Source organism: Pantherophis guttatus, chromosome 12 (assembly GCF_059756535.1).
Source record: "Pantherophis guttatus breed Tessera chromosome 12, ASM5975653v1, whole genome shotgun sequence".
Taxonomy (NCBI): Eukaryota; Metazoa; Chordata; class Lepidosauria; order Squamata; family Colubridae; genus Pantherophis; species Pantherophis guttatus.
The window spans coordinates 25,248,972-25,269,161 of NC_142074.1; the positions used below are offsets into that span (position 1 = coordinate 25,248,972).

Consider the following 20,190-nt stretch of genomic DNA (forward strand, 5'->3'; position numbering starts at 1 on the left):
ATGGAATGGAAATGGGAACTCCCACTGTGACTTTTTAAGTATGTGAATCAAAGAACAAAGTATAGATGTCTGAGAAATAAAAATGAAAGGAGAGTAGTGAGATCCTACAAAAGAAATGCAAAATCTTTACACATTTAAAGAACACAACGCAACCCATTCTTTTGAAAAACTGCACAGCCTGCTAAAAAATCTATTTCAGTACAAGTGGCGCCTTTAATTTTGAAAGTTACATTACAAAATAAAAAAAATTGGTCAATGGCATAAGAGCAATTAACAGATTTATTTTTATACACAACTTTCCTACTAAACTGCATTCTTCCAGGAAGTTTTCAAACCCAAATGGATTGAATTCCAACTTGAGAGCCTTAGAGGTTCTATACACAATAGTTGAGTCCCTCAAGACAATGAAATGCATTTTTTTAAAAAAAGCAGACAAAAGGTTAAAAATAAAAAAAATAAACAAGACTTCATAAACAAAGATATCACAGAGTTTTTTTTTTTGCAGTGTCAACTGCTAGTGAATGTTCTTAGCTTTTCATCCAACTATCAGCCTGTTCCAATCTGCTGGTTTAATCTGACATTTGAGAGATAAGAAAAATATCCGAAGAGTGAAATTGGCAGTTTGCTAACAAGTTTAACTTTGTTTTTAGAATAGGTTCAACCAAAACACCTGAAGCAATTACAAGAAATATCAGGATTCTATGACGTCAAAACTGGGATGTTAAGACTTAACATAATTTCAGCCATCCTTGCAGGTTAACAGCACTCACTGATCTGCCAGGAAACTTTGATGAAATATCAAAACATTCTCATATAGTGGTCACAAGACACAAAATAAATACTGACCTCTTACCTCAAAAACAAAAACAAAAAGACAAGACTCAGTGTCTTATTTCATTCTTCTTACAGCATACAGGATCTGTATATATATATATATATATATTTGGACAAAACTTGTGTTCTACACAGCACAGAGCACTTGAGGTATGATGTCCAATAGAGGGGATTAAATTCCGAAGTGAGCATTAAGCATAACTTGGAAATCTAAGAGAAATGGGCCAGCACTGAACACTCCCAGAAGACAACACCTTGTTTTCAGTTATTCCAGCCACAGGGTTCAAATAAAAGGAGACGGGAAAGAAAGAATGAACCACCTCAGCCTTTTGGTATAACTCTCAAATCTCACAGCTTACAGTCAGCAGCGGCCGGAGCGGTCTCCGGGCAGTACAGTCCTCCCAAAGTAGAGCCACGCCAAAGATTCAAAGCAGGTGTCTGGAGCTGAGAATTGGTTTTTTGTACATTGGCCATTTTGCAAAAGGGATCAGTTCATTGCCTTCTGGTTTGCTTCTGTAATTTGCATGGGAAGGAAAATGTAAAATGCACACATTCTACAGCCGTGCTATCAAAACAGGCACATCCAATTTGTAAGTAAAAACTTCTGACGGTCGCTGTGTTCACAAAGCCACTGAATGTTTTCCAAATCTGAGAAATTTAATTCCAGGTCCAGGAACAGAATTTACTATTACAACATCTGCCACAGCGTTGACATTGTATAATTTACATCTCACTGATACCGTGTTTCTCTGTGTTTCTCCAGGCACTGCAGATTACCTACATAATATTGACATGTGAAACAACTTCTGCTGAAGGCTCATCATACATGTGAATTTTTCTGGCAGTTCAAGGACATTTCTAACAGGCAGTAGAAAAAAAGTTACTAAGCATTAAAAAAAGGTTAGTAGTTATGGATGTCTTATTCATTCCCAGTTTAACTCAGTCACTTGAAACCTACTTAATAGATGATGAGGAAAAGATAAATTTTAAAATAGTCGAGAATAAAAGCATGTTACCGATGAACATAACAGCAATATTTATTGACCGATGAGTGGAGTCTTCTTTAGAGTTAGATGAATTTGAGAAATCTCCCCAGTTTTTGTGCCATGGGGCTCCAGTTTTTTTTTAAAAAAAATAAAAATAAAACAAAACCAAAAACCACTTATTGGCATATGCTCGGCTTAAAATGTCTTACCACTAACAACAACTACATCAATTGTACAGTGGTATCTCAGGAGGAGGAGTGGCAGGTGACAACTTCATAGCTAATTTCCATTGAGCTGCTGCTGAGGAATTGCACTATGATCAGCTACCGACTTTGCGCGGCTTTTACTTTCTCGCTCCTCATCCTCTTCATCTCGTTCGTCATTTCCACTATGGTTTTTACAATAAAGCCTGGAGAACATGTGAGAAAGGGATCTGTTATGGCAGTTTAACCAAGAAGCTGACCTGGCAGCCTGTAATCTTAGCCAAGGCACTCCCTGGCCTGGACTTCATGCACCAGGCTGCTAGGTAACCTGGGTTGGCACATCAAGTAATGGCAGTTTATTCAACTTCTGCTTAGATGAGGCATCTGCTATACATAAGCCCCAGTTCTCAACATCAGCTAGCTGGGAAAGATTCAGTTAACAGCTTGAAAGGAGGAAACACTGATTTTATTGCATTAAAAGCCACAAATTGAACTCAGAAACAGTCACAAAAATGCAGCACAGTCTCCAAGAAACATGTTGTTTCATGTCCTATGTCAATCCTAGAGCAGCCCATGTTTCTTAACTAATCTAAACAAATGTAAGACAATCTCCAGCAAGTATGCTTTCTAGGCCTTGACCTGAATATACTTCCTGATTTATAACTCCTTCAGCCGATTCAGCGCACCATTAGTTTTTACCAATGTCCTAGGTTTACAGATTTTTTTAAAAGAAAGAATAATGTAGCTACCCAGAATCAAACGAACAGAGAGAAGTAGAACTCACTTACTTGTAAATGCCCCGTGACATGTTTTCAATGTATTTTGCTTTGTCCTGTACTCCACAATGGTAATGGTAAGTCTTGATACAAGCTTTAATTTCACATCCAATCGTAGCGCCAGACTGACTACAGAGGGTACACTTCTGTCATGAAGAGAGAAATAACAAGAGGATGAGGAGGTTGGCAAGCCAGCAGCACATTCAATTAACTTTTTGGCAAGTTTACGATTCAAATATAATTTTATGATAAGAGTCAAGCAGTTATTTTTCCCGAGGGCTGAAATGCAAACAGCACGAGATGTGGGGTGCCCAGTCTAGAGATCTTGTGGGAAAGGACAAAACAAGCATGCTTGCATGAAGTAACAATGCTCAGAGTTCCTCTGGTAAGAGAGACTACTGAGTCAAAAGGTTTTAAAAGCAGAGTTGGGCAGACACAGCAAGGGAGCTCCAGTGGTCTTTCCTCCAGGCTGAAGGTTATAGCACAGGAATAACAGCAAGACTAAAATCTCTGCCTAACCGCCACTGTTACTGGGCCAAATTGGTCATGTGCGTGCCGTGAGAAAAAAGGGAAAAGGGACTCCTACAGGCATCCCTCAGATCTATGCATGAGACAAAACAGGTGGAACATCGTGTTTCAAACTGGAAGGGCATACCATTCTTTTTCCGCGTTTGATTTCTTGAAGTACAGTTTTAATATCAAAATCACCAAACTCTGCCCGGGAAGTTGTTGTCAGTTGCACAGTACCAGAAGAGAACAGCTGGGAAGAAAAAGAGGCATAAGGCTTCAGAAGCACAGCTGGAGCTTGGCTGAGACAAAAACTAGGGACAGCTCTCGGACCAGAAGGCTTGACTAGGGAAAGGGATCCAGAGGGGAAGCCTGCCAGGACCCAGATGCTATGCAAGACTGGAGGACCCATTTCTTGAGTGCCTCCCAATCTTCTTGGCAACAGTCCTTTGGTTTGATAGTCAGACGCTGAATGCCATGTCCCCCAAAAGCCTAATTGCTTACCTATTCCCTGCTTACTACCGAATCAGACAAACACGTAACACTAAGCCATATTTTAACATTACAATTTTTTGAAGAGTTAGAATCATAACATTCTAATTCAAGGTTAGTGTAATAATGACGGAGCCTAACAAGGATAGATGAAATATTTTGGAAACTGCTGGCTGAGGAACTCTGGGAGTTGAACTCCACAGTTCTTAAAGTGCCCAGGTTTGATTTAGGACTACCCAATGAACCAGAAAAAGGGAAGACAACATTCTACTTCTCACCATGCACTTGTAATGTGCTGCTGCCTTTTTGGCATTGAATATATGAAGCTTCCCTCTAGCTTCATTTTCTTCTTCACCTGCATGACAGAATCCACATTTAGGTTTTGTATCATTGGGACTGCTTCTGTGGGGTGATCTGTCTCTCTGAAAGAAAAAGACTTTTCTAAAATAATATGCCAGAAAAACAAATACAGTTTCTAGAGAAGGCAACTGAGAGAGAAAGCCTGGTACTTCTTTGAAGGGATTTTAACACACAAACTCCTTACATAAGAACTGCTTTCTACGTCATCTGTGCCGTGAGAAGAGGTTGACCGAGCATCTTCCGACTGCCCTTTAAGGCTTGTCTTTCTGGGCCTTCCTTTGCGCCCCCTTTTTTTGGGAGGAGACGGATCCAGCTCATGTTCATTGAGACCTTCTTCTAAATCTGCTGGGGGGGGGGGGCACAAACACAGAGACAAGCAACTTGAACGCTTTGACTCGTGATTCAATTTTGTAGACACACTAGAAATTCTGGGAGAAAAGCAGCCCCATCTCAAAACAGCAGCTCCATTTCACCATTAAAAAGACCAAAGGCTGCTAGGAAGAATATTACAACTATCAAAGAAAATATTTTATTATATCCATCCTAATTTAGAGGGAAGGCTATTAATGCCCATATCCCTCTCTCTGCTCACTTCCTGTATTGCATCTGAGCCAAAAATTAGAAATTGCCAAAGCAACCCAATTCATCTTTCATCTCTCAACATTCCTTGCAAGCACTCCTCCACAAGTCATTGGTCTTAAAATGGGTTGACTACAATTCCCATCCCTCCCAATCCGTTCAGTTGCTGGGGATTACAGGAACCCTAGTGGAGTGTATCTGAAGGGCATAAGGTTTGGGGAAGAACTCTCTAGAAAGGAATTTTAAACTGATACAAAGACAATGCTTGTTTTCATGACCATTCTTGACACTTTTCATGGAGGGAAAAAAACCTGAGCGTTTGATCCAGAGAGCTAAGAACCATCACAAACTATGCATAGCTTTACCTTCAGAATTGTGTGGTACTTTCTTGTGTTTTCGACATAATATCCTAGGAACAGAACACAAGAGAAAAACCAAGTTACTTAACTATTCTGGGGCTTTAGCCAAAATGGCAACCATTTAAAAAAAAAGAGCTGGATCCTTTCAATTTCATGAGACATACTCACATATATATGCCTTGCGAAGGTTTCTCTCGGATTTGTGCTTGATCATGCAACGCACAATAATAGTGATACGTCTTGTGGCAGGTTTTTACATCACAGCCAATGGTTGCCCCTGGACAATGGCATAGGGAGCACTTCTGAAAGAAAAAGGAAGACCGCCCCATTACGGCTTCTGCTCTTCCTGTGGACAGCAACAGACGGGGTGAGATAACCCGGCTTGCCCTTTAACTGCTATTTTAAAAGGCGAGCAGGGCAAGGCTCCAGTTACAGCCCCCAAATGAAAAGCGGAAGAGCATCTTCAGAAGCCGGCAAAAACATTCCACAGCTGACCTTCTACCTAGTAGCTGGGAGATAACCACACGGAACGTCTGGCACAATTTAACCTTCTGGTAACTATCTGGCCAAGGACCACAAGCTGGAATTTCTAAGCTTCTTCCATCTCTGGATCAATCTTGAATGGGCTGGTAACCCAAATCACTGTCTCAAGGTCTCTTCCACTGAGATGAAGATAGTAGTTCCCACTTCACTAGTTAACAGCGATGATTTTGATAGAGCCAAAATTGTACTGTATCTACCAGAAGAGACTGACTGTGTGTTCCAAAACAAAGCAAATATTCTCTTTCTAAGGGTTTGAACTCTTTTGACAAGACAAAGGACAACGTTTGTGTGCACGAGGTCCCACATTTGGCATCTCTGCTCAGAGGAATCTCAACTTTTAGCCCACAGTCTTAAAAAGCCAGTTAACTCAGGGTTCTTAGCTAGCAAGACCACATAGTTTCGTGTGTTCATCATTAGGCATTTCACGTGCACTGTCTCTCCACACGTGAGTATATATTAAACGTTCTGCAGATTACTGCGAGATTATTCCACTGCTTAACTGATTTGAAAAGCCATATTATATTAGTGGCAATGAGGGATTTAACTACAGTCTGCTGATAAATTGTGTAAAATCTCACATGGCCTGGATCCCGTCACTTTCATGATTGCCTTTGTCTACAGTCTGCTCCACATTCATAGATGAAGATATGAAGGGGGTTGTAATTTGCAGCTCCATCACAGACATATTTAACATCAAGCTTTAATCATGCCTTTTTGGTGGAGCAACTTAGGAGACGAGCTAAAGCTAGCACCTCCCTGGGCACAGCTTGAAACATCTCTCATATAAAATGCTCTAAACCACCTAGAGCTGCAGGTACAAATTGGCAGCAAATAAAAGTTTAAAACAGTCTATCCTTTTCAGAATTATCGGATGACTCAAGGACACTTTTGCTCAGGAATTTTCTGTTTTATTGACCATATGATAATACAATACTCCCAATTCTTTGAAAAGCAACTACAGAACTTCTTCTAAGCAGAAAAACAGCCTAAATATCCATTTCTTCCACATGACTGGATCTCTACACGCATAGAGTTCTTACAGTTTTATTGTTTGGATTGGGGAAGGTTTGTGCAAGGACTACCAAGGCGAGATTTTAACAATGAACATCCTTAGAACATTCCATGTCTAAGTTCTATTACTACCAACAATGCTAACTTACCAGTTTTGTGCCTCTCTTTATTTCTTTCTGTACATCTTCAATGGAAAAACCTCCAAGACTCTCGTTATCAGTGTGTGAAGACACCAGAGCAGATGAGAAAAGCTAGACATACAGAAAGACATTACTCAGAACCCTGTTATGATCTTGCAGATTGGAATACATTCAATCCAACATAGGTGACCCTAGCACAGGAAAATCTTTGTCACCGTTGCAAAAGCATATGAGATCTTTTTGAAATTATGTCTGTCTCTCATGCTTCAATGTAACGGACACAATGGGCAGTCTGGTCCTCCTAGGGCTAGGCTAGGAATCAGAGATAACAGCTCGACAGAAGTTAAAGTCACATGAACACCAGCTAGGCTAAAGCATAACGAAGAAAGGCTCATGCTAAGAGCAACCACAGAGGCCTCTGGGAGAAGAAAGAGGCAAGGAAGAATTATACACCTCTTTCCTCCCCTGCAACCACCTGTGCTGGACCCCTCTCGCTCGTGGGACTCACCATACATTTATGATGGGCTGCCACCTTCTGGTTTTCAGAGAGCAACAGCTGCCCACATTCATCTTCTTTGTTGGATCGGCAGAAGCCACATTTGCGCTGCCTTCTGGGGCCCTTCTTCTGTCCAACGGTACCCGACATGGTTTTTAAAAAATGGCTTGAAGGACACCACTTCAATTCTGGCTAAAAGCTAGAAGAAACAACCAATAGAAATGTTACTTTTATTTACTGAAGTGCAGGGAAGCTCCTCAGTATCCCTCATCAAAGCCAGCTTTATCATTAAGCAGCACCCAAAGGGAAATAGGAAAAGGTGTGACTCCTCTAATAGACCTGCATGCTTCCAAAAGTGTCATTCTACAAGGGAGAAAAAACTGTGACTCAGTGAAAAACACCAATTCTCCAAAGGCGGCAGCCTGCAAAGACGACTACTGCAGCGCAGGAGAGGAGATGTCATGATCTTTGGGCTCTGGGAACAAAGCTATCCAGCCTTATTCTAAAGTTCTCTTCTTTTCAGATTTTCTGGAAGCGCCCTTTGTATCCACATTCTAGAGAGTGGGAAACTGAAAACGAATGTACTGAATATGGGCATTCTTTGCATTCAAAAATAGAGCCTCAAATAGCCCATTTACACATCAGGAAGTTGGCTTGCTGCCATGTTACAAACATTTTTAAAGGAATAAAAATTAGTGGAAAATTTCTCCCCCAAACAGGAAAAAAATCAAAGCAAAATCATTCCATATCGCGATGTCCCAACTGTGAGTATCTGATTTTGGATCCAGACACATCCAGTAGGGCTGCAAACTGCTGATGGCTTCCTTCAATTTTCTGGGCGACCCTCCCCATAATAATGCTCTTGGATGGCACATAATTCCATGCCTTCAAAGTGCATTAGGTTGAGGAAGCCAGAGCATGGCTCTGGTCTTGGTATCCAACCTAAGACTGTTACAAGGTCACAGCTTGTTGAGAATTGTAAACAGCTTCTATTAGCCATATAATCACTTCTGGAAATTGCTTAGAAAAATGACTTACCAATGCTTGTAATCCATATTGTCTACCTTCCTCCTTGAGAATGTGCAGAATATTCTATTTTTTTCCACCAGGAAAAAAATATATATCAGCATATAGCATTACCATTACTTTTCATACAGAAAAAAATTATAGCTTCAGTTGCCATTCTGGAATAAGGGTACTTGTTTTGTTTTGAACAGCAATTAATGTTTTTAAAATAACTCTACATAGCCTTAGTTTACTGGCACCAGGTTCTCCGTGTTCTTTCCCAAACCTACTTTGTGAATGATTTGGGTCGTAGCCCAATATATCGGAAGGGTTCCAGATAGGAGAACTTGAATACATTCGGATAAAAATAATTAATCCAGATGTGGTTTTGGTACTGAAAGCTCATTTGACAAGTTCTGAGCTAACAATGGTTTAATGCTTTTTTTAAAAAAAGCTTAGCAATGTTTTCCTCGCTGTGGCAACACAGCCTCACCATCACTGTGCGATGCATATTAATGTGACATGAATTCCAGAAATGTTTCGCATACAAACCCAAGCCTTACCTTCTCACTCGCAGCACCACTCAGAACCCCAACTAAAGACATACTAGACTGGGTCCTTCTATAGGGCCACTGAATTCTAAGCTGAGGGCCTCCTTCTGACTTTAGCTTTGGAAAAACGGGGCTGCCTAGGGAAACAAGACTATCTTTGGTGTAAGAGGCTTTCTCCATAAGAAGGCAAGCTTGGTTCCCCTTCCCCCCAAGTATCAGCCGCATGGTACGGCCTTCGGATAGCCTCCACTGCTTTCCGAAATGGATGGTTCCAAAAGCAAGGGAGTGGGGGAGAGAATGGTCCTAAAAAGACAGCTCCACAGCAGCCGGCTTTATTCAGCCCCAAAGGAGGGAGGGAGGGCAGCAGTGATGTCACCTAAGCTGAGGGTAAGGAGGGAAATTCAAGAGCTGGTCCACATGCTGGCTACGTCTGAGCTGCCAGGCAAACCCCAGCACGTCCCTTTTCCAAGAGATTCACGCTTCCTAGATCTCAAGAAGACCAAATACCTGGAGGAAATCCAAGGTACTGAGTTATAGGCAGGCTCTGAAACATGGGTTTCTTGGATTTGCAACCACAGTTGTGACTGTGGAACTTTTGCCACAATAAATGCACTCTACCAACCTCATTTCAGAAATGTAGAGCAAATAGCTAAAAATAATATTGTTCAGTCTATAAATAAACACTGTAAAATCTGTTCTTCTACATGGCTAGTTTTGTCATCCCACCCTTAACATCTCTTTCAGGTCTCTCGATTGCTCAGATTCTCGACCACGGACTGCAGTTTGAAGGTATAAGAGACAGGGGCCCACGGCATCACCTTAGCCCTAAAGACTTGCAGAATACAGGTAATGACAAAGCCAATTCCCCCCCTACCCAAATAGGATGTTGGACACATAGGGTAACTGTGTGAAAAAAGACCATTAAATACCGGTACATACTTTCACACCCTATGCAGCTATATAGGTGCCAGTGCAAGACCTCCAATGATTAGCAGGGTCATTTCTTGAATTAACCAGCAATGGGGGGGACAAGCATCAGAAGTCGAATGCCAACCTGGCACGTTATTCAAAGGGCCTCTCGGTCAGCCCACAGAGCCTGCCCACAACACTCTCTCACCCCTTGCCCCAATTTCCTACGGCCACCCAGACCTAAGTCAAAGGTCTCTTGTGGGTTTGGGCACAATCTTTGGAGAGCCCAACGCCTTCCTTCCGCGCTTCTTCCTTTGCAGTGATACCCTCAACTAAGAACGCAAAGGTGAGCTCCCGTTGGCCTCTAGGAGAAGAGAACAAGGCCACTCGGACCCTCACCTGCAAAGGCGGGAACCAGGATAGCACAGGTGCCTTCCTTTAAGCGCTTCAATTACAGAGTTTAGGAGAGACCTAAGATGTGGGAGGGGGCCGTAGTAGTAAAACAATAGATTTGGAAAGGCTTCCCCCTCCCTCCTTCCTTCCTTTTCCTTCCTTCCTTCCCCAAAGGCACCACTTCAGCACCGGAGACTCCAGTTCAGGAGGGAGATGCCCTGGACCAGCAAACCAACCTTGGCCTCCTTTCCCATTAGATCCGCCATTGGCTCACCGTGCCAAGCGGCAGATGCTGCAAGGTTGCCCCAAGGGCCCAGCTCTGCCAATGGGCCCTAAGGTCCCCACCCCGGATCCTGGGTCCCCACCCACTCAACTCGGCCCTTCCTCTCCTCCAGGCTGCCTCCCACCCCTGCAAAGCAGCCCCCAGGGAGGCGGGGGGGGGGAGGAGAGACTCGGTGCCAGCCAGGACACAGCAGAGCCCACCTCCCCGCAGGTAGGTCTCTCCCCCCCACCCCGCTTAGCTTGGAAGCCCCCTCCCCAGGACCCATCAGCCCCCTCCTCCTGGAGTCAGGGGAAAACGGCGGGGCGGGGGGAGGCAGGGCCCCCTTTTCTTTGAGGACCCACCAGCCAGCAGGAGCCTCCTTGGCAGGATCGGCTTCCCCACCCCGGCCCCTCTCCCCGGGGCCTGCGGGGACCCCTTTCCCCCCTAGCAGCAGGAGGGGCTGGGCCGGCCACCCCGCGGGGCCGGGCAGGGTCGAAGCGCCCCGGAAGCGGCGGCCCTTCCCTCTCGGACCCCTGCCCCCCCAGGGAAAGGGGGGAGGGGGACGGTTTCCATAGCAACCTGCCGGGGTGGCGTCCGGGCGTGGGACTCACCGGGCGGCGCAGGCCGAGGACGCCGGCGCAACCGGGGGACTCGCGGGAAGCGCCGCTCACAAGCCGACCGGGACCGCCGCCGCTCGCCCGCTCCCTTTCATTCGGAGGGGCAGCAGGAGAGGCGACGCTGCGCCGCGGAGCCTGACGCCGGCACGCAAGGGACGTACGGCGCGCCGCCAGCGAGCGAGCGAGCGTCGGCCGCGCTACCGGCGTCCTGCGTCACCCCTCGACGTCGCCTCCTCCCTCTTCCCCTCCCCTGGCGGACGCCGTCGTTGCGCACGCGCCGAGGGAAAAGGGGAAAAGAAAGGGAAACGCCCCCTAAAGGGAGGGGGAGGGACGGTCGGAGAGGCGCGTGCGCAGAAGGCCGCGCGACGGTTGGGATGAGGCCAACATCCTATCTCGCGTGTGGAAGGAGAGTCGCGCGTGCGCATTTGCTTTCGCTTCGCGGGAAGGGTTGAAGCGGCGCTTCCACGCAGCCGCATCGAAAAGGAAGTAGGCGCATGATGAGGCTGCGAAGCAACTGGGCATGCGCTAAGATTCCTCTTGTTAATTTTTTTTTTTATTCATTCGGTGTCGGACTGCTAATTCAAACGCTTTCCAATCAGCCGGGAATTTAAATGATTTATTTAAAATATAGTTGTTTCATTGCTTTGAAAAACAAAACACGAAAACCACGCGCCCCTTTACATAGGTATGAAAAGTGATGAAGTCCCGCGGTGTCTGATGCCACATATGCCGGGCGTGCAAACACGTGTCAAGGGAAAACCGGCGGATTTAAAACTTTTGCGGGCTTTTTGCGCTGCAAAGCAACGGCGTCTCTCGAGCTGCGGAAGGGCTCCCCCTCCTGGCCGAAGGCGGCCATGACAAGCAGACTCCAAACACAAGAAATGGAAGAAAGAAAAAAATAAATAAATTTAAACCTCCAGGAGGTCATCTGTGGAGATTCTCCGCCATCCAGGTCATAGTTGTCCCAAAGGTGCTTTTTCAAGAGGCAACTGGACTTTCTTTGTTTTCCCTTGAAGACCTTTCGCTTCTCATCCAAGAAGCTTCTTCCCATCATCTAGTCAGAGCTGAAGAAGCTTCTTGGATGAGAAGCGAAACGTCTTCAAAGAAAAAAACAGAAATTCCAGTTGCCTCTTGAAAAAAAGCATCTTTGGGACTCCGGGAGGACTTTCTTCCAGGCTTTTTGCTGGCTTGGGAATTCTGGGAGTTGAAGTTCACTTCTTCAAGTGGCCAAGTTTGAAAAACACCTCTTATTCTACAGGATTGACATGCAAAGTAGCCACATAACATGCATTGGATGCAAACCCGTCTTAACTTTCCACCTGACAGCATCTTTAAAAGCAAATCTGGTTTCCCAGCCCTTTGCAAATGCTCACATGACACACCGAGGCTAGCTTCCACCTGCCACGCTTGGGCTTCATGAGAAATGGAAAGGAGGATTTCACCACTGGCTCAACCTTGTTTTCCCTATTATAAGCCACCTTCAAAGGAGTTGTAGGAGGGGGGGAGGATTGCTTCAAGCCAACAATATGGATGCTGGAAACAGGTGTATAGAGCCGGTGATGGTTTTGTCCATTTCCAGCAGCTGAAAACCCCAGAAGGTTCCAACTCACAGAGCTGGTGTACATTGGTGTGGGACCACAATCCCCCAAATCTTCTGCCTGCAGATATCTGGACTTCAGCAGAGGGAGAAAAGCGTTTCCTTTGGGTCAGCTCAAATGCTGAGCTGATTTATTAATGGGGATTTTAGCAACAGATTGGTAGAGATTGGTTTTTCCTTGCGGTTTTTAGAAACTTCCCATCTACTCTTGCAGACTTTACTGGGATCAGAATTTCCATTGCTAAGCAAGGGGGTCGTGAAATGAGTCACACCCAACTTGCTCTTTCAGCCATGGTTGTTAATTGAGTCATTGCAGTTGTTAAATGAATCACGCGGTGGGGAACTCTGGGATTCCCTAAACCATAGTTGGCACTCAGACCAGGATATCGTTCGCCATCCCTTGCTGTTAATCACGCACCAAAACTGCAAAATTGGCCATAACGTTTTCGCCATGGGTCTTCCCAAATAGCAGGAATTCTACGTGAGCTTGTGGGTGTGGAAATATTCTACTCAGTCCCTCATCAGGATCATGTTATTCTTACACTATGATTGGAAGAGACAGAAAACCAGGAAAGCAAAAGACTGCTGAAACCTTGCAAATGTTTGCCAAACCCAATCCTCTCTCTGGCTTTCCCACCTTTGGGAAGCTTTTAAAAGCCAGCCCTTTGCTCTAAAATCTTTCAGGGGCCGGAGACAAAAGGCTGCCCTCCTGCTGACCTTGGAACTGGGTGACCATTCTGCGCCAGAGGGACCAGGAGGGGATGAAGGCAGCCTATTGACCGGCCCATGGCTGGTGCCCCAAAGAGCCAGAAGCACACAATGAAACCCCAGCTGCCTTTGTGTCCCGATGACGGTCAAGAATGGACATCCGACATCTCCTTCCACACCCTTTGCTGTCTCTGTACGGCAAAATAAGGAGAGGGTCACAAAAATCTCTTTTTTCACTCTTTTTGTAATATTGATTTAGGACAAGAACATTTGCAGCAATACCTCGAGAAATGGTCAGAGCGAGTTTTAGGTTGGGAAAAAATACGGGGTGGCCTTTTCTGGGGCGTAAAACCTCTGAGAAATAGATTTGTGGCGACACTCTGGTGCTTTGAAGGGTTTCATTTTGAGAAGGGGGTCTTGGAAGGCGTGTGCTTGGGAGGTTGGCATTCTCTGGGTATGTAAGATTGAGAAGGAAGCCTTTATTTTTATTTTTTTTCTTTGTGTCAAAGAAACAGAAAGAAAACACTTCCTTGTGGAATAGGCCACAATGGATTGTGTTTTGGTGACATAAAAGACATCCACTGTGGTTTTAAACTGCAATTACTGGGAACATTCTGTCAGCCGCACTAAGTAGAGCAAATCATGAAATTATCTTTGTTGAAAGACTAAACTACCTTGGTTAAGATGGCCTCCAAAATAGAATAGAATAGAATTCTTTATTGGCCAAGTGTGATTGGACACACAAGGAATTTGTCTTGATGCATACACTCTCAGTATACATAAAAGAAAAGATACATTCGTCAAGAATCATAAGGTACAACACTTAATGAGAGTCATAGGGAAACAGTCAATATAAATCTTAAGGATAGAATCAACCAAGTTACAGTCATACAGTCATAAGTGGAAGGAGATGGGAATGATGAGAAGATTAATAGTAGTGCAGACTTAGTAAATAGTTTGACAGTGTTGAGGGAATTATTTGTTTAGCAGAGTGATGGTGTTTGGGAAAAAACTGTCCTTGTGTCTAGTTGTTCTGGTGTGCAGTGCTCTATAGCGTCGTTTTGAGGGTAGGAGTTGAAACAGTTTATGTCCAGGATGCGAGGGGTCTGTGGATATTTTCCCAGCCCTCTTTTTGACTCGTGCAGTAGACAGGTCCTCAATGGGAGGCAGGTTGGTAGCCATTGTTTTTCCTGCCCTTCTAATGATCCTCTGAAGTCTGTCTCTGTCTTGTTGGGTTGCAGAGCCAAACCAGGCAGTTATAGAGGTGCAATATGGGGAGTCTTCAACTTACAACTGTTCATTTAGCAACTGTTCAAACAGCTCTGAAAAAAAAGTGACTTATGACCAGTCTTCACACTTACGGCCATTACAGCCTCCTCAGGATCATGTGATCAAAATGAAGGTGCTTGGCAACCAACCTGTATTGACAATGGGGGCACCCTGGGGTTATGTGATTGCCAGTTGCTCCCTTCCCTTGTGGTGACATAGTTCAAAAGCACACCAAAGGTAAAATAAATACTTCAATTTTAATTCTAAAACAGAACTGACCTTGCTTTCGCCCAGAGTGAAAACAAAAAGTAATATCTAACAATAGTCACAATAATAACAAAGTTGGAAGGGACCTTGGAGGTCTTCTAGTCCAACCCCCTGCTTAGGCAAGAAACCCTCCACCACTTCAGACAAATGGTTATCCAACATCTTCTTAAAAACTTCCAGTGTTGGAGCGTTTACAACTTCTGCAGGCAAGTTGTTCCACTGATCCATTGTTCTGTCAGCAGATTTCTCCTTAATTCCAGTTTGGATCTCTCTTCCATTGCTTCTTGACCTATCTTCAGGTGCTTTGGAGAATAGATTGACACCCCCCCACCTTCTATGACTGCCCCTCAAATATTGGAAGACTGCTATCATGTCACCCCTTAGTCCTTCCCTTCCTTAAACTGGACATACCCAGTTCCTGCATCTGTTCATCTAAAGTCTTGGAGGCCATAAATGTTCCCCTTCTTTGTTCTACAACTTGCTGCTTACTTGGATAGCAGCATAAGAACATGATACATTACAAATGGCTGGGATTTTTTTTTGGGGGGGGGTGCTTTCTACCCTGCCTGAGCCTCTGTGCGGTTTATAGGCTGTTAGAACTGGTGTGTGTTTGAACCATCCTTGCAAATTACCAAATGCACCGCTTTTGTGTTCTGCCGCCGTCCCCTTCCCTTCCCTTCCCCCAACCCCCCTTCCCCACACACTTCCCCCAACCCCCAGCCCCACATTCTTCATTGCTTACAACAGAAGGATGCACTTTGCTTGACCTTTGAAGCCTCTGACCACTGGGAATTCAAAAGAGTGGAGACACCAAGAGGTACCATTGTCCGGCCAAATGAGCTTCTCCGAGGGGCAAAGCAGCTAGATTCCACAATCAAATCCCTGTTTGCTGGACCATTTCCATGAAAAAAGCAGGCCAGATAAATGGAAGATTCTCCAAGGTTCTTAAAGATGCAAAATGTCTCTCTCTAAATCCAGGGTAAACAAAAGAAGGAAGGGAAGGCTGACTAACTGAGTTGTGACCCTCCACCACACTCAGTTACAAGACATGGGGAGGGGGGGAAGTCCCGCATTGTTTGGGGAGGGGTACTTTCTCAGATCTACAAGCAGGAAAGGCCAAAAATTCCTTGCTGAAATAATCTTCTGCTCCTGGAGACAACCCTCAACTTCTTCGCAACCCTCATCCACCCAAGCTCAGGAGAACTTGCTTAGAATGGTCTTCAGCAGGGCTTGTAAAGTTGGTAGATGCCTTCAAATTGAAGGGATCCCATTGAATTCAAAATACTTGGTCTACTTTTAACATAGTTTAATGAGCTCATCTACCCACTACTGTTTGTAAACATAGTTTGCTAGCTTAGCACGTTGTCCCAAGTGGCCAAGTTTGAATCATGGAACACAAGAACAGTCTTTATCTGGTGCACTGGTTCCTGGTAGCCTTCTTAAATCCCATCCAGGGCAAACACTTATGTTTTACTATTTATAAGGATTTCTGAAGAAAATATTGCCTATTAATTTGTGGAGAACCAGTTAACTTAAGTCCAAGGAAGAGCAGCACGTGGCATGTTTGCAGGGCGAATCAAAGCACAATTTCCCCATATTGGGAAAAAAATTGTGAAAACAGAAGTATGCTTAATGGTGTAAAAGTGTAAAAGTGACATCTTGGCTACAACATGGAACTCTGTTGCAAAGATAGGGAGAACAAAATATACAATAATAACAATTCAACCACGGCAAACATCTGAGTTATAATAAACACACACAGCCACAGAAAAAGTGACTCCAACTTTTGAACGTACCCACTTTACACAAAATACAGAATATTGATTTTTTTTGAAAGTGAAAAGGTTGTTAAATCGATTAGAAATGGGCTTATTTTCCAACAAAATTGCAGACAGCAAGTTTCATAAATTAACATGCAACATAAACGTATTAGTTACATCACATCTCTAAATATCACATCCACATGAATTGCAAGAGAACTCTCCCAAAATTGCACTGATATTCTAAACAAGTTAAAGTAGCCTTTGATGGTATCAAAATATTTAATAACTTAATTTTTGTCTGCTCATGGCAATGTCTGCATACTCATTTGAGGGTGAATCAGAAAAATAACAAGAGCAGGAAAAGGACACTAAAAATCTGTGTGGGAGTTGATTTTTTTAGAATGGTCCCATTTTAGACTGCTCAGAAATTAAAAATAAAAGCTGAGCAGAAATGTATTAGGGTGATCTTTGTTTTAGGTAAGACTATCCACTCTTCAGTTTCACCACCCTTCAAAGTCACTTCCCCCCCCCCCCAACTTGGTCTTTCAAGGAAGAAGTGAGATTCAAATAAAGTTGCAAAAATTATCATTGTTCTCCATTTTTTCCAGAGAAAGGGTCTGCCTTTATAACTTTTACAGAAATAAAATCTTTGTGCTTTTCTGGTGTAGAACAGAGGATTTTAATATAAAGCATTTAATTTTCCTGGTGAACTTTCTAAGTTATTTGACGAGAGATGGGAGGCTAGGTTTTACATTCTTTATAAGGATTAGTAAAGAATAGAGAGAGAGGGATCTGTAGCTGTATATTCTAAATGACTACATTGTTCCATCAATTAAGATACTGAGATTATCAATCCTTTATTTTCAAAGGTTTTCTTTTCTGGCCAAGTAGTTCTTAAGACACTTTACACACTAACTATAGGAAATATATATTCCCAATGATCTTTATCTGATCCTTGTAAATGGAGAAGGATTAGGGCACTTCAATTTTGGGATTTAAAAGTTCTCAAAATTCTGGCATCTGGGATTGTATTAATTTTTTCTCTTCTAATTGATGAGTGAACTCAGATTTGGGTAAATGTATCTCCAAGAGTTCTTTAAGGACTGGAGGAATCTAACTTGGAAAAGAGAAACACAAAAGAGCATTTTTGTTCCTGCAGATGTATGGATGAAGGAGCAAAATGACATTTCTACCTTGTTCTTTCTCTCTTTAACCCAGAGCCTTTGTTGAAGGAATCTTGAATTTGGGGCTTAAATTGGCCCCTTCTTTTGTCAAATATTCCCAGTGAAAACCCAATCAGGATGCAGTTGCCCAAAACTCTTTGTTCTCACCTAAACTGACTTTAGAGGGTAAAAAGAGAAATTAAACAGTGGAGAGTAACAGCTAAACAAAAAGTATTTACATAAATGACATAATTATTTACTGATTTCCTTGGGAATTTTTCCCTCTTCACTTAAAAAAAAATATCAATAGCTAGAATGAAGAAATGTATTATTTTAGGAAGATCTCCCTTCTTTTTAATTTCATTTCCTCGTTTTAAGCAAGTTTTCCTTGTCACTTTATTTCAAAATCAGATGGAAGCTGCTGCTCCCTCAGGAATATCGTATTGAGCAACGTAGACTTTAAAAATAGACTGATTTCAGATTATTAGGATTATTTGAAAGGAGTCCAGCTGCAACTTTCCAAACAGAAAATATGCAGTTTTCAGAACTCCCGAGTCGGGGTTACCTACCTCACAATTCTTGTTGACAAAGAGATTGTGAGATACTTTTCACTTTTACTTTCTAATACTTACCGGCACCATGTATACATATACATATAAACCATTCTTTAAGCTGCTATCTATGGGCTATGCTGCTTTCGTCCCGCGTCTCTCAGACAATGACTACTAAAAGAAAGCAGAAACCTCTCTGTGCCCACGTTGTAGGTCTTCTATGCGCCGCTCACAGGAACATTTCCTTAGCAGCGGAACTCACAGGTTTATTTATTTTTTTATTTTTGTCCTTTTAATTTTAAAGATCGCTGGTGCCAATTCCCCCGGCAAAAGGCAGCGCTTTCCTTGCAGGATTTCCCTGTTGCAAAGCTCTCTTCCCAAGGCAGAAAAGCAGCTTTTCCCTCGGTGGGAAGCTCGGAGGGGTGGTCTGGGCAGGGGGAGGGGAGGTGACGGGGTTAGCAGCGCTTAGCTTTTAGCCCCAGCCTGACCACAAGGCTGATTTTAAAGGGGGGGGGGTTTGCAGGAAGAGGTCACATGCCTTTTGCAGGACCGCGGCTCTGCTGGGGGGGCGGGGGGCGGAGGAGAGGCCGAGGGTCTCTTTTGTTCTGCCTTTTGGGGAGAGGCCATGGGGGGGGGTGTCGGAGAGAATAACATGGGCTTTCCAAGGGGGGGGGTTCGAATCAATGCTTCGACCGGGAGGGTTGCAAAATAAAGGAGGGGAAGTGGAGCGGGCCGTTTCTTCTTGCAAACGGTGGGTTTTTACGCAAAGCGAGTTTGCGCGCTTTGCGAAGGATTCCGGGAGAGCTCATCCCCTTACGGGACCCCGCACAATTGCTCCATGGGGGAGAGGCAGGATCGCTTCGCTTTCCTCCCAGGAGCTTTGGATAGGAAGCGCTTTTCGCTCAGACGGAGAGGAAGAGATGGCCAGCAGCGCAAGTCAGGGGCGGGATCCCGGGGAGCCGTGGGCGCCCTTCCTGAGCTTGCTTGCTTAGGATCGGGGCCCGACCTGCGGGAAATTCGGAGTGACTTCGGCTTCCCCCACCCAGGGGGGCTCGAGTCCTCCCCTTCATCCCGAGGCCAGCCCGGTCCCCTCCAGGCATTTAAAGCGCTGCCCGCCCGACCCAGAAGGCGCAGCCGGAGGGGGCTGATCCCGTCCTGCCATTGGCTGAGCCGGGCGGGGCCGCGGCGGCAGGACACAATTAATTATGCTAATGAGCGGGGAGCGGATGTGCGCCCTCCCCCTCCTTTTCTGGGGGCTGGTTGGCGAAAGGGGGACGCCCCGCGCGGTCACATGACCGGCTCTTCGCGCCACTTTCGTAAATCTGCCTTTTCTCCCCCCAATTCCAGCCTTTCGCTCCGGAGCTCCAAGGTAACGTCCTGCCTTCGCGCGCTTCTGCCCCGCCGCTGCTCCCTCCGGCCCTCGGCCGACGGGGCGGCGCTGCACCCGGGAGGGCCCGCCGGGGAGCACAAAGCACCTGTAGGAGTGCGGCCACGCGGGGCGGCCCCGCCTGCGCCTCGCCCCGTTGCAGCCTCCCCGCGTGGCTGCCCCCCCCCCCGAGGGTCCGCGGCCGCGCGGGGCGATTCAGGCGCGGTCGGTCGGACGGCGGAGCCCCCCGAGACCCCTTTTGGGCTGGGGGCTCCCGGGCACCCGCCGCCCGTCCTTAACAAAAGTTTTTGCAGTGCGCTTAGTGCACGCCGGGCGCGGGGGGGGGGGCGCCGCTTGCGCCTCTTTTGCGCGGAGGGGCGGGGGGCTTTGCTGGCGGGGAGGGAGGGGAAGGGGGCGCGTGCACGAGGCGGGGGCGGCGCGGGGCCCGGGCCACGTCTCCATTGTTGCGCCCTGCACATGGCG

General features: G+C 45.2%; 2 protein-coding genes across 5 annotated transcripts in view; one reads left to right on the top strand and one right to left on the bottom strand.

Moving 5' to 3' along the window:
- GPC3 (glypican 3) overlaps positions 1 to 20,190 on the top strand; it is a 121,116-nt gene that overhangs the window by 3,793 nt on the left and 97,133 nt on the right. For 2 of the 3 annotated variants that reach the window (XM_087877614.1, XM_087877615.1), the window contains exon 1: positions 19,592 to 19,710. The gene's annotated coding sequence lies outside the window, so the exon portion shown is untranslated. Of the gene's footprint in view, positions 1 to 9,586; positions 9,689 to 19,591; positions 19,711 to 20,190 lie in introns of those variants that run through there. The other variant, XM_087877613.1, reaches the window with a different exon arrangement.
- PHF6 (PHD finger protein 6) lies at positions 190 to 11,315 on the bottom strand. 2 transcript variants are annotated; one of them, XM_034441653.3, is made up of 10 exons: positions 11,018 to 11,315; positions 7,299 to 7,485; positions 6,800 to 6,901; positions 5,265 to 5,398; positions 5,103 to 5,146; positions 4,343 to 4,503; positions 4,077 to 4,220; positions 3,455 to 3,559; positions 2,812 to 2,945; positions 190 to 2,229 (listed from the first exon to the last, which is right to left on the bottom strand). In XM_034441653.3, the coding sequence occupies exons 2-10, from the start codon at positions 7,434 to 7,436 to the stop codon at positions 2,100 to 2,102; spliced, it is 1,092 nt and encodes a 363-aa protein (XP_034297544.1). In that variant the 5' UTR covers positions 7,437 to 7,485; positions 11,018 to 11,315; the 3' UTR covers positions 190 to 2,099. The 2 variants fall into 2 exon arrangements, with proteins under 2 accessions (XP_034297544.1, XP_034297545.1); XM_034441654.3 differs by having other exon boundaries at positions 4,343 to 4,500; positions 11,018 to 11,282.